Source organism: Martes martes, assembly GCF_963455335.1.
Source record: "Martes martes genome assembly, chromosome: 18".
Lineage (NCBI taxonomy): Eukaryota > Metazoa > Chordata > Mammalia > Carnivora > Mustelidae > Martes > Martes martes.
This window is the reverse complement of record NC_137906.1, coordinates 37,234,784-37,246,952: the sequence shown is the minus strand read 5'-3', so window position 1 is coordinate 37,246,952 and position 12,169 is coordinate 37,234,784. Positions and strand designations below refer to the sequence as shown.

Below are 12,169 nucleotides of genomic sequence, written 5' to 3'. Positions count from 1 at the left end.
AAGCAGGTTCCCCGCTGAGCAGAGAGCCCAATGTGGGGCTCGATCGCAGGACCCTGAGATCATGACCTGAACCAAAGGCAGAGGCTTAACCTACTGAGCCACCCAGGCACCCCTGCTGTAGGGATTTTAAAACATTTTATCCAAGACCCACAGTAAGAAATATACGTTATGTTACAGCCCAACACACACACACACACCCCTGAAACAGATCTGCACGTGATGGTTTTACCCTCTTCACTCTTCTATTCCATTCCGTTAAAAATAGGCTAGTCGGGGCACTTGGGTGGCTCAATGGGTTAAAGCCTCTGCCTTTGGCTCAGGTCATGATCCCAGGATCCTGGGATCAAGCCCCGCATCAGGCTCTCTGCTCAGCGGGGAGCCTGCTTCCTCCTCTCTCTCTGCCTGCCTCTCTGCCTACTTGTGATCTCTGTCTGTCAAATAATTAAATAAAATCTTAAAAAAAAAATAGGCTAGTCACAATGCGTTGATTCTATCTCACCACCATGAGCAGGTTGTCACTGGCAGTTGGAAACCACTGGGGCCTTGCTGCTGGTCCGCAGGCCCCTCCAAGGATTCAGCGTACCAGAAGACCAGAGAACCGCTACTACAAATTGAGGTTCAATCAGACAGACATTCGAGAGTTAAGTGGATTCAGTGTTTCACTAAGCACCTACTATGTGCCAGACACCTTCCAGGCCCTGGAGATTCGGCGTAAACAAGCCAGCCTCTGTGTCTCCCCACCACTGTCACGGGGTGGGGAGAGATAAAGCAGATAACCCTGCACGAGCCAACGCTTCGTGGTTCCCTGTGACAAGGGCGTGAGGATGGCCAGAGTTCTTGGAGAGGCTAAGTCAGGCAGCGGGTGATGCAGGGAGGTAATTTAGATTGGAGAACTGAGGAAGGTCCCTCAGAGGAGGTGACCTGTGACTGAGACCCTCGGAAGGAGCAAGAGTCATGCAGGGAATGGTGGGGAGGAAGGACGGGCAACCCACACAGCACGGGCAAAGGCCTGGAGGCAGGATTGTGCTTGATGCCTTTGAGAACCTGAAAACCCAGTCTGGAGTGGTTGGAGCAAAAACAAAAAGGGCTGGTGGCCCTGGCAGAGGCTGGGGAAATGCTCAGACCAGTGCCTGCCGAGTCCAGGCTGTGGTGAAGGTGGGCTTTGTCCTAGGGCACTAGGGAGCCGTGGAGGATTCTCAACAAGAGGGGATGTGAGCAGACTTCTGGGGCAGAACATTCTCTGGCTCCTGTGGCTACTTCAAGACTCTGCTGGGGCTGGGCCAGGGAGCAGGAGCTGTGGGAGGAAAGGGCAGGACCTGCTCCTAAAGCTTTTTATCTTGAAATATCCTGATCTTTGTGAAAATGAAGTTCTCTTGCTGTTTGGATACTGGGTGCTGGTGGGAGCCATTTAGGGTTCTGGCCAGAAGTGGGATTCACCCCAGTGGCTTAATGGGGACGTAACATGAAAGAACTCCTTGCAGAGGTATGGGGAGGATGGAGAGGCCCCACGAGCTCGCCCCTGCAGTGAGCCCTGACCCCCCCCCCCGGGGGCTGGAGGGACAAGCAGAGGGGATGACAATGTTACCAAACCCCACGAGACCTGAAACAGAGTGGGGGGTGGGGGTGTCCGGGGCACTGAGAGGGAGCGGGGGAAGAAGTACCCTGGCCTCTTTCTCTGTTCCCAACCCCCATCTCCTGCCACTGGCCCCCACCCCCGCCCAGGGGCCACACCAGACGGAAGTCAATGGCATGGAGCCAGGTTGTCGAGGCCCGCAGGGGGCCGCTTCCCAGGATGGAGGCTGAAGGACAGTGAGCACACAGGTGGCATTCCCAGCGCCCTGTGGACCTTTCACCTGTAGCATTCCTTGCTGAACTGGCCTGTGCCCCGACGGTATCAAGTCCTTCCTTCCTGCCGCAACTACAGATCTCGTCACGTACCACACCAGCCCTGGGTGGGGGGTGCCGTGAGAAACAACTGACTGAGTTCAGTGTTGAAATACTTTCCACCTGGGGGTCAACGAAACAGCGTCATCCATACAGTGCGGTATTACTCAGTCATAAAAAGAAATGAGGCGTGACCCGGGCTCCAATGTGGATGAACCAGGGAACCATGACGCTGAGTGAGAGAAGCCAGACACAAAAGGCCACGTGTCATGTGCGTCCATTTCTACGAAGGGTCCAGAACACGCAAATCCATAGAGAGAGAAAGCAGATCAATGGTTGCCAGGGTTTGGGCAAGGGGCACGGCGAGGGACTGCTGATGTGTATGAATGTGTAAAAGGAATGGGGTTTCCTTTTGGGGTGATGAGAAGTCTTGGAATTGCAGGAAAGTGGTAGTTATACAACATAGTTGATGAACTAAAAGCAACTGAACTGTTTGCTTTAAAATAGTTAATTCTGGGGCGCCTGGGTGGCTCAGTGGGTTAAGGCCTCTGCTTTCGGCTCGGGTCATGATCCTAGGGTCCTGGGATCGAGCCCCATATCGGGCTGTCTGCTCAGCGGGGAGCCTGCTTCCTCCTCTCTCTCTGCCTGCCTCTCTGCCTACTTGTGATCTCTGTCTGTCCAAAAAAATAAATTAAATAAAATAAATAAAATAAAATGGTTAATTCTGGGGTACCTGGCTGGCTCAGTCAGAAGAGCGTGTGACGTTGGAGCTCCTGGGTGGCTTAGTTGTTGAGCATCTGACTTTGGCCTGGGTCATGATCTCAGGGTCCTGAGATCGAGCCGGGTGTTGGGCTCCCTGCTCACTGGGGAGTCTGCTTCTCCTTCTCCCTCTGCCCTGCCCCCGGGTCATGCACGTGTACTCTTGTTTTCTCTCTCAAATAAATAAATAAAACCTTAAAAAAAAAAAAAAAGAACGGAAGAGCATGTGATGCTTGATCTCAGGGTCACAAGTTCAAGTCCCACACTGTGTGTATTGCTTAAATAAATTAAAACTTAAAAAACCAGTAAAATAAAGTGGTTAATTCTTTGTGATGTGTTACATCTCCACATCACAAACAAAAACCCCGTTCCATCTTGTCTCCTCTCCCCCACTTCAGATCAGCCCCTTCATCAATGAGAACACCAGGCAGAAGTTTCTCATCTACAGCGGCAGCAATTACCAGGGCCCCGGAGGCCTTGTGGACTACCTGGATAAAGAAGTGATCCCCGACTTCCTCGGGGGAGAGTGTGTGGTGAGTGTGCGGCTGCAGGCCCTGGGGTGGGGCTGCAGAGGTCCACGGAGGCTGCAGTGGGGCCCCGCCCTTGTGTGTGTGGGTGCTGACACCTGGAGAGGTCACGCTTTCTCTTTTTGGTGGCCGGCCTTGTTTTCAAAGCTGCCCCCAAGAGAGGTGAGTCTTCTCCCAAGGAGGGACCTTACCTTGGTTTTTTCAAACATAGTGACCCAGATGGAAGTTTCCGGAAGCCCAGAGACCAGGCCAGTCAAAGGTTTATCTTGGTATTCCCCATTCAGTATGTTGCTAGGCAGCAATCAGTTTACCTGCTGACTTTGCGCCCTCTGCTGCTGGGAGAGGGGACTCCCAGCCCAGTGGTCTGGCCCCCGCAGCTGGTGTACCCAAAGGGATTTATTTCCAAACCACAGCTCCACGGAGTGGGAAGATCGGCCAACTGCTTTAAGGGGAGGCAGCCACAGACCCCTTCTACTGCCTCCCCCTGGGGGTGAGGTGACACAGAAAGGGGTGACCCTGGGTCAGGACAGTCTTATCTCATCTGGCTATGGGAAGGCAGGCCCCTCTTCCTTCTCTAACAGAATACCAGACTCCAAGTTTACCTGATTTTTGAGTTTAAAAAAGGCATTTCCTAGGAATTCTGCCAAGCTTGCCCATTTTTTCCACTTGTTGAGATACGTATGCATGATTTATGTTTAGCAAATGGGCCTGTAAGTCCAGCATGGTAATAAGAGACATGAGCCCAGCGGGGGTATTGATAAACATGGGTTTGTGCCCAGGCTCAGCCACATTCTGCTGTGTGATCTTGGACAAGTGGCCTGCCTTCTCTGAGCTTCCCTTTTCCTCCTCTGTGAATGGGAAGAATAATAGCTCCTACTGCATTGTGGTTCCTGGAGAGTAAATGAGGTCATGGGAGCCCTGTACCCTACTCACTAAAGGGTCACTGTGACAAGTGCAATTTCAGGGGTCACAGAGCACCCTTCTGTGGGTCAGCCAGGCCTGCCACCTTTGTCTTTGTCCCCCAGTGTAATGTCCCTGAAGGAGGGCTGGTCCCCAAGTCCCTCTATCTGACGGAGGAGGAGCAGGAGCACACGGACCAGCTGCGGCAGTGGAGAGAGACCTACCAGTCGGCCAGCGTGCTCCGAGGGGCCCCCCATGAGGTGCTGGGACCTGGCCTGGGAGGGCAGGCTGGGCTGGGGTGTTGTCTTAGGCCAGGGTCCCCTGAAGCAGAGACTGAGGCCAGGGTTCTTGGGCCAGCGATGTGTTCAGGATGAGCTCTCCGCAGAAACCTGTAAGGAGAGGTGGGGCAGGGTGGGCGTGGGGGCGGATGGAAGCACAGGGCGGTGCTGCCGAGTCTCACCCAGCCTGACCCGAGGGGAGCACTGGGCTGTGCACAGCACGACAGATGGACTGGACTTTTGCATTCTATCTTCCCAGTCCTCGGCTGTGGGTTACCCACCCCGCGACAGGGTGGGACCTCCCAGCCGTTTCAGACAGAGGCAGGTGCATCTCCCCAGAGCAGTTCTTAGTAGAAGCCGGAGGGCTTCAGCAGCCTGTCTTCCCCACAGTCACAGTGGGGACTGGAGACGCAGGTGGGCAGCCCACAGCACTTACTACAGCTGACCTGCCCATCCCAGCTCCCCACTCCTGCTGGGATTCCAGATGGGACTCTCAGACTCTGCCCCCACCCTCCATGCAGGTTGCGGTGGAGATTCTGGAGGGGGAATCGGTCATCACCTGGGACTTTGACATCCTGAGAGGGGACGTGGTCTTCAGCCTGTACCACAGCAAGCAGATGCCCCAGCCTGGCCGCCAGGAGCCCGGGGCCAGGGCCGGCGGGCAGCTGATGGACAAAGCCTGGGTCCTAGGTGTGGATTACAGCCGTGTCGAAGCCCCTCTTGTCTGCCGGGAAGGGGAGAGCATCCAGGTTTGAGCTCCTTTGTTCATTTATTCATTCATCGTACAGGATTGAGTGTTCACCGTATACCGGGGTTCTGGCCCTTGACCTCAGGGACCCTGTAGGACAGTCAGGGAGAAAGAACTGGGCAGATTGAGGACTTTGGGGACCCCAGGACCCCATTCTCAGAATCCCCCGGGGACTCTTGTCAAAGCCTCAGACTGCCAGGCCCCATGCCAGGAGCATAACTCAGAACCTCTAGGCACAAGGCCTGGACTCGGCATCCCTCACCCTCTCCCAGTGATTTCTGATGTATTAGTTTCAGAACCTAGAGCATTAGAGACGCTCTAAGACTGGCGACAGAACTCAGATGTGTCTTGGAACATGAACCACCCCGTCCCGCCGCTACTCACATGCTGCTGGAGGCCAGTGTTTGCAAGTCTTAGACCACCATCCCTGCTCACTCACCCACCCTGCACAAACAGGCTCCAGTGAGCACGGCAGGTCTCACCCAGGGTCCCTGAGCAGCAGGCTGTCCTGCACCTCACACACCAGCACCCCTAGCACCCTATATAGCACCTCTATAATCCCTGAAGTTATAACAACACCTCCATTCTCACCATCTGGGCCCTCCACTAACCCTAACCAAACTGCCAGCTCCCTGCCCAGATCCCTCCTGGGGCAGCAGAACAAAAGCCCAACAAAATCCAGGTGTTCAACCACCTGCACCTGTTCTCCTGCAACCGCAGCTCCAACCCCCGGCCTCCACCCCCACTAGATCAGAGGGAGGCTCTCAGCCCCTACAGATAGGGGGGTAAAGGCAGAGGAGTCAAGGATACCTCAGGAGGCCCTGGATTGGTTCGGCAAGGGGCTCCTGTCCGTCCCCACGTGGACCAGAGCCTCAGGGAGGGCTGCTGTGTTTCAGGGCTCCCATGTGACCCGGTGGCCTGGCATCTATTTGCTCCAGTGGCAAATGCACAGTCCCCCTGGTAATGCGGCTTGCAGCCTCCCGGGTGTGGAGGACGTCCTGACGGCCCTGCACAGCCCCGGCCCCAAGTGCAAACTCCTCTACTACTACGAGGTGCTGGCGTCTGAGGACTTCAGGTAGGAGGGGCTGGACGGGGATCCTGGGCAGGAAGGGGTCCCCCGCTCTCCTCCAGGCCAGGCCCGTAGTACTTCTGAGTCTCCTTCCTTCTGGGCTAGGGGACATTGGACTCATCTCCCCCACTTGCCTTTGAGCTTATCCAGGGAAGGGGCCCCAGCATGGGTATTGTTAAAATTTGCCAGTGGTTCAGCACCCGTGTGAGCATCGGATCTAACGCTACGTCCAAATCCTGCTTCAGCTGCAGAACCCCCACTTCAACTGAAACTCTGGACAGAACCCCAACATACCAGATTGATGGCTGGGGGAAGGGGAGCTCCTCTCACTCCTAGGAACCCATAAAACAGGATCTGGATTGTTCTAGAACATTCTAGAATGGTGTCTCGCAGACACCTGTCCCCAAGTGTTGCTTTCCGAGAGAGTAATGGTTAAGACCTCCAGCGCTTCCTTATTGCTGTGTGACCTCAAGCTAGTCACTTCAGCCGTCTGAGCCTCAGCCTCCCCACCGCTGAAACCCCCGCATCCGGGGTTGTCATCAGGAAGAAGTGGTTGGCGGAAGCCTGCCCTTCCCTGAGGCATACAGAAAGCACTTGATGGCAAAAATGAAGCAGAGGGTGACGAGATAGAGCTGGCAGTTTCTTCACGGCTTTACAGTTTATCTTTTAAAAACAAATGTCATAAAAAAAAAAACAAAAAACAACAAATGTCATTTTGCTTCCTGCTTCATGACATAGCTCTGTTAGTTTCCTACTTTTTTTTTCTTTTTTTTTTAAAAAGTAGGCTCCATACCCAGCGTGGAGGCTGACATGAGACTTGAACTCATGACCCTGAGATCCAGACCTGAGCTGAGATCCAGAGTCAGACACTCGACTGACTGAGCCACCAAGTCCCTCCGTTAGTTTCCTTCTAAAATTAATGCTTTATATTCTTTACCGTGGGGTCAAATCGAGGCTCCAGGAGGGTGTACATCTGTATCCATATGCCAGGTGCAGGTCCACGTACCCTAAGGACATGTGCAGCCCAGTGTGAGAGATACTGGGCCGGTGTCCTTACTCCACAGAGAGCCCCACAGCATGGGAGGGCTGGTGATTTCCTCTTTGAGAAGCAGCTTGTTTGGGGCACTGGGCACCAGCCAGTGCAGGGGACAGACACCGTAGACACGAACATCCAGGGGCTGCTGCCTCCAGGAGGGCAGGTGGCGGCTGAAGGGTGGGCCAGATGCTGCTTGCCAGCCTGCCTGGTCTGGTCCGTGTCGGGGAAGCCTGCAGCCCTGACCTTCAACAGCTCACAGAGAACCAGGTCAAGGACTAGCTCCTGGCCGTCCTCAGTAGGCAGGCGTTGGGCAGGGCCCTGGGGGACCAGACACACAGGAGCGTGGAGCAGGGGGCCACACGATCACACCTGCATGTAACTATGAACAGCAGTGGATGCCATGCAGGTGTTCCAGCCTGGGTCCTTGTCCAAGGTCACACAGCTGGGAGGTGCTGGAGGTCTCAGCATAGGGTTGTTGTGAGAGCCTGGGAGGAAGGGCCTGGCGGAGGCTAGCGATAGGGCTGGGGACTGCCCAGGCCGTGCGGCTCCCTCTGGGCCATGCTAGATCCCCAGCTCATGGAAGCCCCCGAATGGTGTGCGGCAGGCTGGGATCTTTGGGGGTGGGGCAGGAAAATGGGCGGAGCCTTGTTTCTCACCACGACTTCACTTGCTTTTCCCTCTGCACTTGCCCTCTGTGCCTGGGGTGGTTACCAGCCTCGTGGAAAGGGCCCTGGGGCCTCATTTGCAGCATCACCAGCTTTTGCACTGCTGTGTGGGGGCCCCAAGGCTGTGTCTCCACCAGAAGGTAATGTGCGTGCGATGCCCTTCCTCCCCAGGGGCTCCATGTCCAGCCTGGAATCCTGCACCAGCGGCTTCTCCCAGCTCAGCGCCACCACCTCCTCCTCGTCTGGCCAGTCCCACAGCAGCCCCCTGGTCTCCAGATAGTTGGGACTGAGCCCTGTGGGGCAGCCCGCTGTCCATGGGTGTCTGGGACCATGTCCAGCCCTGGGTCTGGACACTGACTAAGTTGGGGCATCTGGAACCAATGGCAATGATCCAGCTCAAGCATTCTCAAGGATGCAAGGACGGAATGATCTTCTTTGGGCTTCACGTAAGGAAAAGCCAAGGAGTGGGTGGGCCACCTTTGGGTCTGCCTGGTCCGGGAGCTCAGGGATGCCATCGGGCTTAGCATCCCCTCTCCATCCCTGGCTCTGCTTTCCCTGGGGGCAGCTTCCTTCTCAGGTGCCCTCCCCATGCAGGGGACCCCACCACCACTAGGGTCTCTCCCTCCCCCCAGCTCAGCTGCAGATGAGAACCTCTGTCTCCCAAAGTTCCATCCAAGCTCCCACGATGGAGTCTAATCAGCCTGCCTGGGTCCCACACTGGTCCCTGAACCAATCACAGTTGCCAGGGGACCAGAGAACACTGATTGGCTGACAGGGTCCTGTGTCCGGTCTGGGCCAGTTACCATACCGAGATGGGGTTTCAGCGATTGGTCTACCTGGACCAATGCCTGTTCCTGAAGGCAACCACCTGGTTTGAAAAGCATAAGGAAGTTGCCTCTAGGAATACTGGGGTGCCCCAAAGGAAGAAGAGGGAAAGGATGCTGGGTCGGCAGAAATGACTTTCACAACTGACTCCAGAGCAATGCCCTGTGTCCCAAGACACGCGTGCTGAGCAGATAGATGAGTTACAGGGTCACTTTCTGTGGGGAGTAGCCCACCCGGGCCTGAAACCCATCTTCCCAGCACTTGGCTAGGAAGGCAGCCTGACCACCACTGACTTGAGGAGGGTGGGGAGGCCCAGGCAGGGATGAAGTGTCTCTGGCTGTCTTTAAACTCCTCTGGAGGCCCTTTTCTTTCCTTGGAGCTATTTAATTATGACTTTTTTGGTTGTAAGTCACAGAGACCCACTCAAAAGGGTAACCAGTCATGATCACGTGCAACTGGCCAGTCCAGGAGTCCTTGTTTCAGGTAAGGCTGGATCTAGGATCTCAGCATGGCACCAGGACTCCCCTGTGGGGAGGAGGAGGTTGTGACTTTGTTGTGTCCACCCTAGGGCAAACCTGACCCCTGAAACCAGCTTCAATATTGACAGACTTTCCCTGAGTTCTCACATGGAAAAGTTTTGGGTATCCTTGAGGCTTGAGGACACATCTCCTTTCCTTTCCTGGGCTTCCAAAAAGGCAACAAGTCAGAGATTACCAACTGGCAGCCTGCAGACTGATCTGACTTTTGTTTTACCTATAGAGGGATTTAAAAATTGCGGGCATTTCACACAGAAATCCAACTGTCCAGCTTCTCTTAGGGATTTGGGACTGTTGGCAAAACAGGGGCCATTATTAACCACGTAAAGGCAATACAACTGTGCTCCTTGATGGGGCTACCCCAGTGCCTACCCCTCTAGGGACTGTCACTCACTCACATTATTTGCCTGGGAGGGACCTCACAAATATGGCTCCATCAACAGCTGGGGGGCCAATCTGGGCCCAGATGGCTCTTCCCTTGTAGCCTTGTAGCCTTCCTTACAGCTGGGGGTCATCTCTGGTCAACACCCAGAGTCACTGGCCCTTGCCCAAGGGGTAGGCTTGCAACCGTGGGCTTGATGCTTCCTTGCAGTCTCAGCCTGATGGAACAAGGAGAGCAAGGACTTCCTGGCATACCAGCCTCACCCCCAAACCTGGAGCAGAGAGGAGGAGCTACCTTCTCAGAGACCTCCTTCTCCCTCCAGGGAGGGAGTCTCACTCACCTCTGTTTGCTCCTCAGGTACAGGAACAAAATCCAAAACTGCATCCTGCATCAAGGTGTGTGTGCACATGAGGGAGAGTGGTAGGGGGAGACAGGGGACGTTCTCAAAGCTGGTTGCTCCCATGTCACCAGGCATTAATCACTGAGGAATCTGAGATATTTGCACCAGTCTTTAGAAGAGTTTCTCACCTGCCTCTAAAACCCAGGTGTGCCCTAGAAGCATTCTGGGCTAAGCTGCCCTAGCATTCCCCATACATTAATTGTCTAGGACTAGCACCAGGGAAGGATGGAGAAGCCTTTCCTTGACTTGGGGTTATACTTGGCTTGAGAACTGGAACCTGGATCCGCTGTGACCTCTCCAGCCCGGACAAAAGGGATGAGCCACAGGCCCTTTCAGTGCTCCCGAGAGCTCATTCGTTCTCCCATGAGAAGGCTCCAGCTCAAACTGGCTTAAGCAAACAAAGGGAATTCCCTGGGTCCTGTAACTATGGCTAAGGGCGTTCTTGTTTCAGGTATGGCTGGATCCAGGAGCGTAGCGTCCTCAGGCTCATATGCTCATCCTCTCAACCTCACCCAGGCCTCCTAGCTCTCTATCTCTTTTCAGGCTGGTCTCATCCTCTCCTCTGCCTAGTGGGAAAGGTGGCTGCCAGCAGCCCCAAGCCTACAAGCACAGGGTTCACAATCTCTAAGGCTGAGAGAATTCTCTATGTCAAATCCCAAAGAAGCCTCTGCCTGGCCCTGTTTGAGTAAAGTGCTCACTCCTACAGATGTACGGGCCAAGGGGCTGCGGGTCCTGTGATTGCCATTTCCTCCAGAAGCAGCAGTGGGATAGAAGAGAGCAGATCACCCCAGGGCAAGGGAAGCTGGGCCACAGAAGCAGCAGACAGCCACGATGGCATCTGCTGCAGTCCCCCTCCCTTGTTGGAGGTCTCCGGGGCCCAAGCTGGAGCTTCATCAATCAGTAGGTCTTTCCTACCTTTGGGAGGCATGAAATTAAAAATCCAAGGGCTGCCAAGTTCCTGGCTTCTGTATTTCCCTAAACCTCAGGGTTGGAAGCTCCTTGGCTTGGTTTCTTTCTCCCTCTTTTTCATTAACCTGTTGGGACCAGGACAGAAACAACCCACTAGCAAAAGGATCCTGCCCACGCACTGTGTTTATTAGGAGCTTGGGTCTTAAAATTTAGACGGGGCGGGGTTCAAACCCCAGCCTTCTTTTCACTAGCTGTGTAACCTTCAGCAGGTGACTTAACCCCCTTGTGCCTCAGTTTCCTCATCTGTAAAATGGGGATGTGCCTACCTCATTCACTGGGTTGTCGTGGGACAAGTGAGAGGAGCTGTAGAGTCCACAAGCCCAGTGCCCAGCACACAGAAAGCACACGATAAACGTCAGAGGTTACCCTGATGATTTAAGGCTTCTCAACCAAACACTCCAGACTCCTTCCGGAGGAGGCCCGCCTGTCACTGTTTCTCCTGGGACAGAAGGCTCAGCACCTCGAGCATCCGGAGGAAAGTGAGTGTCGGGATATAATTTCCCTCTTACTCTCCCGTTTAGCAACTGCTTGCATTTTCTGAGCAAATCCACTAAATCTGGAAGAGCATCATTCGGAGTCCCCGACTGGCTAGACAATGTTCTCTACAGGCTGAAATACGGGGCTTCTGAGAACTCCCCCTGCCCCACCCTGCACTCTGGAATTGCTCCTCCTGTAAAACGAATTGTTTGATGAGAATACAATAATTCTGTTCCAAACACTCTATTTCAGCCAATAAAACACGATGTTTCTCGTTTGCCTGATCATTTGCTCCAACCGAAAGCATTAAACGTTTTTGATTCGGATATACCTCAATTGTCTACCTCCTAAAACCCTGCGGGTTTCCCTGGGCTTATTCAGGAGTTACTCCACTGCTGTTTATAAGATGCAAAAGCATTTTCAGCAGGGGTGGTATCACCCTCAAGGGGTTGCGAGCTGGTTCTTGGAGGAAAGGGGACACATAAAAAATATAATATTTTATATATAAAGCGCAGACATACAGTAGTAGTTCCCTGGGGCTGCTGTAACAAATTCCCACACACTTGGTTCGCCTAAAACAACAGGAACGGATTCCCTCACCGTTCTGGGGGCCAGAAGTCTGAGATCAAGGCATTTGCAGGTGTCCCTCCTAACACTCGGGGAGGATCCTTCCCACCTCTTGGAGCTTCTGGAGTCACTGGGAACGCCTTGGCT

General features: G+C 54.3%; 1 protein-coding gene across 1 annotated transcript in view; it reads left to right on the top strand.

Annotated features, from left to right (window-relative positions):
- SEC14L5 (SEC14 like lipid binding 5) overlaps positions 1-11,744 on the top strand; it is a gene marked incomplete at its 5' end in the record, with an annotated part of 40,807 nt that extends 29,063 nt beyond the window's left edge. The window contains 7 exons of the mRNA XM_080830541.1: positions 3,042-3,176; positions 4,196-4,330; positions 4,870-5,097; positions 5,993-6,171; positions 8,038-8,312; positions 9,101-9,174; positions 9,967-11,744. Of these exons, the coding sequence (XP_080686667.1) occupies positions 3,042-3,176; positions 4,196-4,330; positions 4,870-5,097; positions 5,993-6,171; positions 8,038-8,146 (786 nt within the window). The 3' untranslated portion in view covers positions 8,147-8,312; positions 9,101-9,174; positions 9,967-11,744. The remainder of the gene's footprint in view (positions 1-3,041; positions 3,177-4,195; positions 4,331-4,869; positions 5,098-5,992; positions 6,172-8,037; positions 8,313-9,100; positions 9,175-9,966) is intronic.
- Between the last annotated feature and the right edge of the window lie 425 nt (positions 11,745-12,169).